The 8,461-nt window shown below is 33.9% G+C and overlaps 1 protein-coding gene across 1 annotated transcript in view; it reads right to left on the bottom strand.

Moving 5' to 3' along the window:
* The window catches only part of becn1 (beclin 1, autophagy related), a 105,952-nt gene that overhangs the window by 66,918 nt on the left and 30,573 nt on the right, over positions 1 to 8,461 (bottom strand). Inside the window, exon 2 of the mRNA XM_016503903.1 lies at positions 7,522 to 7,612. Coding sequence (XP_016359389.1) covers positions 7,522 to 7,611 — 90 coding nt within the window. The 5' untranslated portion in view covers position 7,612. The remainder of the gene's footprint in view (positions 1 to 7,521; positions 7,613 to 8,461) is intronic.

Here is an 8,461-nt window from a genome sequence, read left to right as displayed (position 1 = left end):
CTACGCCTTTGTCTCTTTGTTTATTTTGAATACGCGCCCTCTAGCGGCGAAAATGACATATTGTGCCTTTAATAATCTGTTTATAATCTTCTGATCCTACATCCTGACATAACATCATATGAAAAACTAAGGTGACCTACATTGTATTGGGTATTCAATGTGAACATGATGACATCTATTTACTGATTACATTCAATATAATTTCCAGTGAGGGGGTTCTGCCAGTCTCTGACATTCCTACTGAGAGTTAACTATCAGTTACTGTACATGTCTATAGTTCTCATGACCAGGTGCTGCTTAAAACATTTGGTGATAATGCTACTATAGGGTCTAGGCAGGGGTGTAGCGTCTGGGTATGCAGGGTATGCATGTGCATATGGGCCCGGGCTGATTGGGGGCCTGCCGAGGGGGGCCATTTAATTAAAACGATGGAACAAATTTTTAATTCATGGCCTAAATAAATAAATATATTGTCTGCATGTCATGTGCAGGGCTCTGTAATTTTTTGTGTGCATTTGTTATATTGCTGTCGTAGAACTGTGTCGTTTTTTAAAACTACTTGCAAACGCTGCATTGCCACGGCCACATAAAATAATAATTAATAATTGGTAGCTAGCTAGTTGAAAATACTGTATCACAACTGTATCACATCTAGCTTCAGCGACACCTGCATTTTTTTAACTCTTTCTTTCATTTTAATTCTCTTTTAAAAACTCTTTCTTTTATCAAAAATAGCCATTCTTTCCATTGAGAATACACATTTACAGTTAGTCATTTAGCAGACGCATTTATCCAAAGCGACTTGCAAATGAGGAAGCTAGTGTTAGTTTTTTTAAATAAAAAATAAGATAAATGGATAAACTAGAATTTAAATAGAATAGAAAGTGCTAGAGTTAGAGGGTCAAATAAAGATGGAACAGATGTGTTTTTAGTCATTTCTTGAAGAATACACAAAGCCTTAAATTAAACACTAAGGACATTGTGGATGAATTTGCTGAAAGAAAGGCCCGGAGAATTATGAATTACAACTAAAATGTTGTCCTTTCTAGAATGTCCTTTCTTTCTTTCTTTCTTTCTTTCTTTCTTTCTTTCTGTCTTTTTATGTTTTGGGTGGCTGTGCCAAGAGTGTGTTTGCATTACTGCATTAAGTAATTTACTAAATATGGCAGCGTTTCAGTGCCATAATATTTTTAGAATAAAGTCAAAATTACGAGATTGAGAAAGCGGTGTTATATTGCTTTCAGTTAATCAATGTCAAAATAACACTTATTCATGGAAAAAAAAAGGTCTGTGGTGCTTAACTGACTGATTTATGAAAATAATAAAACAATGTTGGCAAAGTTATATTGTTGGCGTTTCTGAGGTAAATGTTATCTTACGATTGTTATGACTATTCAAGGGCTGTTTTATTGACTATTTTAGAAACACTGATTAGAAACATCAGATGCCTACATGAGACATTCATTTAAGTTGTTTTTCTGATTTTTTTCAACATGTCTTCTGTTATTCATTCATGTGAAGTGACGTGACGTGTAGCCAAGTATGGTGACCCATACTCGTAATTTGTGCTCTGCATTTAACCCATCCAAGTGCACACACACAGTAGTGAATACACACACAAACCGTGAACACACACCCAGAGCAGTGGGCAGCCACGGCACCCAGGGAGCAGTTGGGGGTTCGGTGCCTTGCTCAAGGGTCTCACCTCATGTTTATCTCATTCTGGAACAAATAGAAAAATAGATGATTGATTCACGTGCCGCTTGAACTGAGGTGAATACAGTGATCTCACGCCACATTAAAGAGTGGTAAAACACATTTATTGTTTGTATTTCGTGATAAAATTTACAGAATTTAAAGGCTACGATTTGTGTTATATTAAAAGTAACAAAACACGCTTATTGCGATTATTGGGTGGCTGGTGCCCTACTAATGAATACACTTGAAAACGTAAAATATTATTTCCAAGCATTTATATTTTTTTATAAATGATTTTATATTAATAAAACAGCTTGTCAATGTTATTTACCTCAGAAAGACAACAATAAGGCGCATTGGAGCCTACATTAACCTATAATGTTTGGGGGGCCGTACAAATATTTTTGCATATGGGCCCGGGGCTGACTTGCTACGCCACTGGGTCTAGGCATACTATATACAGTGGGTGGTATATTTTTTCTCCTCTGTTTAACCCTGGGTGTAAGGCCAATATGGACTGCCCACTGAATGCCTATAAAATACATTGTATGCCTGCCTTAGTCAGACTTTTGATAACTGCAGCTCCACATAGCAAGTTCTCAAAAAAGAACCCTGAAGATGTTTTTTTGTACAGCATGGGGAAAAAAATAAAAAATAAAACTGCTTTTTACTTTTTGATTTAACAGTGGTTTACTACACAAACTGTGGCTTTTTGTCTGCTGTTTATGCTGCAACCAGTTGCCAACAAGCTCTTCATACTGCAGTTCATGGTTCTGCTGTAAATGAAGAGATCTGAACCTCTTCCACTTTTGGAAGCAAAATATTTTAGCAAAACATGTATTATTATGTAAACATGTATTGTGCTCCCATTCTGTTGTGCTTTGTGTGGCGGTACAGCTCCTTCAGTGAAGTTGGATACTCACTTGTTTTCACGATGAGCCTTTTTGCAAAATGGAAATTAAAGATAAAACTGTAATATGTAAGTTATGTGCTGAGGAAAATACCTCTCAAATGCATCTGACAGGAGGGCAAGCCGCTTTAAACTGTTTGCTAAGTTAGTTTGAAACTCTGACTTTAAAGCATGTCTCATTTTTAGGACATTTTTCATGCAGAAGCTCACTCTGTGCCCTGCATTTAATTTTCAGATGTGTTTGCAACATCATACAATATTGATATAAAAAAGTATTTAGCTCACCTTGTGGAAAAGGTACTTGTGATGAACTTTGTTTCATCACGTGTCGTTCTCTTCTTGTCAGTAAATTATAATGATAAAAAAAACAAGACTTTGTGTGTAACTTTTACAAAAAACAATTTTTTTGTATTTATTTTTTACACTAAATTTAAGTTCAATCTGTAAAACTTAAAATGTTGTTACCATACCACAGCTGTTTCTTTAGCGTTTTATCATTTAAAGGGGTCATGTGATGCTTTTTTAAAGATCATTATTTTGTGTATTTGGTGTAACAGAATAAGTTGACATGCTTTAATGTTCAAAAAACACATTATTTTTCAAATACTGTACATTATTGTAGGTCCTCTATGCCCGGCTGCTTCAACACTAACTGCGGTTACTGAAACCACGCCTTCTTTCTTTGCGTGCACATTTGGGCACATTATGCAAATATTTCCACATAGTGAAGTAATCAGCTTGTAACACTCCAAAGAGAAAGGAAAACTTGAAATCGCATCATCTGACCCCTTTAATGATATGTTTATATTCATTCACATGTCAGCGTTTTGTGAAAATTACTTTTGCAGATTGGCTGAACTCTGAATCCGTGTAGCATGTTTCTGACTAGAGAACAATCCCTGATTCACAATATTCCTGAATACAGAAAAAAAGGTGCAAGTTTTCCACATTCCAAAGCTGATGGTTTATATTCGCAATAAGCTACGTTAATAATGTATGATCGCACTCATTGCAGTTATTATTACTGTGATTTTTTTTTTTTTTTACAATAAATAATTTTTATGTGGGGTTGGGTTTTCTAAATGAAACAAACTGTTCTATTATCAAGAAGTCAATTCTGCTGTTTTCCACATTAAAATGCAATCACTGACATACAGTGGGTACGGAAAGTATTCAGACCCCCTTCAATTTTTCACTCTTTGTTATATTGCAGCCATTTGCTAAAATCATTTGCAATATAACAAAGAGTGAAAAATTTAAGGGGGTCTGAATACTTTCCGTACCCACTGTATATAACTGAGTTACATAACATTATAATATATATATATAATTTAATATATACTATATATAAAATTATATAAGACAATAACAAATCCTCTTTACACTATAAAAAAAATAAATAAAAAACTAACATTAGGTATCTCACAGTCAGTACCAGAAATGTCACCTCAAAAAAAAAACAAAAAAAAAATACAGGTGCATGACGCCACTGGTTATTTTTATTATTGCTGGAAAGAGTACTTCTAGGCATTTCATGGAATGTTCATTCATAGTCGAATAATACACAGTTAGTCAACAATGTCTATGACATGTGTTCAAATCCCGAACAAATGTGTGTACTTTTTTTAATTCTTTTTTTGGATTAATGCTGAGATTTGAGTGTATTTTGCAGGTCTAAAACACACTGATTTGTGTTACACCATAACTGTTTTTCTTTTAGAGAGAGCATATCCATTTTACACTTAGCAACAAATATTATCCAAATTAATCCAACAATGTGACTGAATTTACATTTGTATAATACCAGTTACAGGATCTTGGGGGTTGGGCAGTTCAGTAAGCTTCATCGTAGAGGTGAAAATACAAAGGTTTGAATCACCGCTCCTTCATACGGAAAGTGTTGGCTGATGAGTGGTTCAAACTTACAGAGCAGGCAAGTGCCCGTTTCAGGAATACATACATCGATGTGTCCAAATGTATTTTTATGAAGTTCTAAATATTGTAACATATTTAAAAGTTTAACATACATGAATATGCTGAATCAACTAAAGTGTTAAATCCAAGTGTCCAAGTTTTATAAACATGAGCTGTTGAGGTAAATTGTCCCTGCCAACTTTAAGAAACTAACGTGAGTGGAGCATGAGATACAGTGCTGCTTTATTCACCATCAACCTGTGAACTCAACAGGCATTCAGTTAGGGAACAAAAGCTAAATAATTTGTTACAGTGGGTTTTTGTAATCGGCATGAATGACACGCAGCATCATACAATACTTCATACAATGCTTCACTTTGTTTTGTTTTGTTTTCATCAGAGACCCCAAAAACTTTGTTCTTAATTTGTTATGCTGCTTTGTACTATTTTTATTTTGTATTATTTTTACTGTACATGGTAATATGCAAATGTGAAAAACATCACGATAATACGAATTAGATTCAGAACTATTATGCTAAGATTCACAAATAAACTGCCTGATTTACCTCAGCTGCTCTGTGTACCCATAAACACATATGAACTAGACGAAATGACTAGCGACAATGGCACTATCTTCTCTAATACATTAGAAGCTGTTGCCCCAATCAAATTGAAAAGAAACACGTACTGCACCATGGTACAACAGTAATACCCATTCTCTCAAGAAAGAAACTTGTAATCTTGAGCGCGAATGGAGAAAACTAACTTTGAAGTTTTTAGAATTGCGTGGAAAAACAGTATGTCCAGCTATAGACAGGCTCTAAAAGCTGCCAGGGCCAAGCATATCTGCAAACTCATAGAACATAACCAAAACAATCCAGGGTTTTTATTTAGCACAGTGGCTAGATTACCAAATAACCAGACGCCACCCGATCTAAATATTCCCCCACAGTTTAATAGTAATGACTTTATGAATTTCTTCACTGATAAAATAGATAACATCAGAAATACAACAACGAATTTAGATTCTACAGTGTCTAGTACTTCAGCTTCATTCATCGCACCCAAAGAAAAACTGGCCAAGCATTCAAATAATGCATCTCATAATCTTGTACTGCAGTTATATCTGATCAAATGTGCATTATTATTCTTTAGTTTGGGTTAAACAAATCAATTTTGCTTGGTTGGAACAGCAGCTACGCTAATTATGTATCTATTTGTTTCTCTGTTTCTGCCACGGGATTCACATCCCGTGGTAACTAGGAATTACACAAGCTTCAGTCTGGATCCAGCCCTTGCAAAGACCTGAGATGACCAAACACCTAAGAGATGATACAAACCCCTCAGAGGACTTCAGATGATGCCAACCCTGAAACAACATAAACTACCAAATTTTGCTACAAGTTTGATTGCAACATATAATCATTGCTGTTAACAGTGTTCATCGTCTGTTTGATTACGTCATTAACTGAATTTTACCGTACATTTCTGCCATATGTACATCAATTTGACATAGTCGCCACTGACAAGCTACTACTAAATATATTGTAGAAACTTAATTTTCTGTAAAGCTGCTTTGCAACTGTATATGCAAACCTGTAATAATTTTCAGTTTCCAACTGAATCAGTTTGTTTTAGTATTCTTCTTAAAATTGTATTAGTTTTTATATAAAAACTACTAAAAATACTACTTAGTTAATACTTATTTTTATTTTAGCCATTATAGTTTTAGTTTTAATAACTAATCTGTAATAGCCTACTTCATCTACTTATTAACTGGGATATATATATATATATATATATATATATATAAACTAATATATTATTTATTATACGCATAAGCAATGCAACATGCTTACAACAATATAGAGATAAATGAATTTCTAATCACAATAGGAACAAAAATGTTTAGAGGCTTTTTAAACTATACTAAACATATATTCAACCAACACTGATTTGTTTAATGCACATGTTAATGAAATTTCATTAATTACATTTTATGTTTTTCATCCATTGTTATGATTATCACGGTCAATCCTCTCAAATTTTGTGACTGATAATTTAGCATAGTCATTCCTGCATTTAAATGTGGGTGCATGAAAAATATAGGTTTTACATAAATTGTGAATGGACTGTATAGAGAAAGCAAGTAAAGAGCACTCCTTTTAAAATCACTCAAGTTTTCAATTATTTAACTATAAATCAATGAAGTTGACTACACTGCACAATGAATGTCATTTACATCCTGTGTATATATTATAATGAGAGAACATGAGTTTAAACATTAGGCCATTTTATTAATCTGTCCCTTCTTTTTAGTCCCATTGTTTTATCTAAATTGCGGCCACATTTTGTGTCATATTTCAGTTAAATTATGGGAATGAAATAATACAAAATGCACTTTGATATGTTCGCCTGATAACTTGTGGAAGGAAGTCTGTGGTTAAAACGCCACTTAGCGGTCAAAAGTGCAAATGCATTTTGCAGATGCAGTGGCAGTGCCCAACAGCAGTAAAACAAAACTCATTCTGGTTGTATATGCAGTCAGGTCAAGATGACTGGTATGTCTTGTGGCATCTCCATGTGGTCCAGTTTGGTATCACACCTTGACTTGTTTGTATTAAAAAAAACAAACTCAAAATAAACTTTTTTTTCTTTTTTTTTTTGCTTGTGAATTGCAGTTAAATAAGTTGAATGTTATTAAAATAATAATATTAAATAATAACAACAACTTTAACGAGCTCAAATTATTATATTAGTGTCAAATAAATAACTGAATTATGCACATCATCCTTCAAATGCTTTTTGTTCTGACTAATGGTTTAAAATAGCAATATCAACAGTAATCCAAAAATGATCATAGATCAATTAAATCAACTCTAACTAATAAATCATCTGCTTTATTGTACTACTTTTGTGTCTGCCAAGAACATAAATGTACAGTAAATATGAAATTGTGTATAGTTGTAAAGTGCAGTTTTGTATTAATGAGTCCATACTTTCAGCCTGCGACTCAAGTTCTCCATGGTTCCTCCATCTGAAGCTTCTCCAATTAGAGTGAAACTATTTGCGCTTTCAGTTGACATCATCCTACAGAACACAAACAGCTCATTAATTCACCATTATACAATTGTAATATTTAATCTTTAAGCTCAGCATGTTGCTGTTACAGTTCACAAGAGTTGCATATAACACATTACATAGATAAATATAAATAAATAAATAAATAGAGATACATGTGCATATAATAGAGATACACAGAGATAAAAAAATGAATAAACCAGAACTAGAGATACACAATTCCGCATTAACTGAGAATCACAACGGTGATTTAAAAAAAGGGACTTACAGAACTGGAACATTATACTACTTAAAGGGGTAGTTCACCCAAAAATGAAAATTCTGTCATTAATTACTCACCCTCATGTCGTTCTAAACCCGTAAAACCTCCATTCATCTTCAGAACACAAATTAAGATATTTTTTATGAATTCTGAGAGCTCTCTGACCCTCCCATAGACAGCAATGTAATTACCACGATCAAGGTCCAGAAACGTAGCAAGGAGATCGGTAAAATAATCCATGTGACATCAGGGGTTCAACCTTAATTTTACAAAGCTACGAGAATACTTTTTGTGCCTATATCAGCAAATTTGAATATAAGCATTGTTTAAGTTCGGCGCGAATGCTGAATGTAATTACGATGATTACGTTCTGGGGTACTCTCCAAAATGGCGGAAGACGGTAACTCAGAGAAAAAAATTGTTGAATAAATTGTTATTTTTGTTTTCTTTGTGCACAAAAAGTATTCTCGTAACTTCGTAAAATTACGGTTGAACCACTGATGTCACATGGATTATTTTAACAATCTCCTTGCTACGTTTCTGGACGTTGATCGTGTAAGGACCCTTGCTGTCTATGGGAGGGTCAGAGAGCTGTC

Source organism: Sinocyclocheilus anshuiensis, unplaced genomic scaffold (genome assembly GCF_001515605.1).
Source record: "Sinocyclocheilus anshuiensis isolate Anshui unplaced genomic scaffold, SAMN03320099.WGS_v1.1 scaffold182, whole genome shotgun sequence".
Taxonomy (NCBI): domain Eukaryota; kingdom Metazoa; phylum Chordata; class Actinopteri; order Cypriniformes; family Cyprinidae; genus Sinocyclocheilus; species Sinocyclocheilus anshuiensis.
The sequence above is the reverse complement of the archived record's forward strand: the minus strand, read 5'-3'. Positions and strand labels throughout refer to the sequence as shown.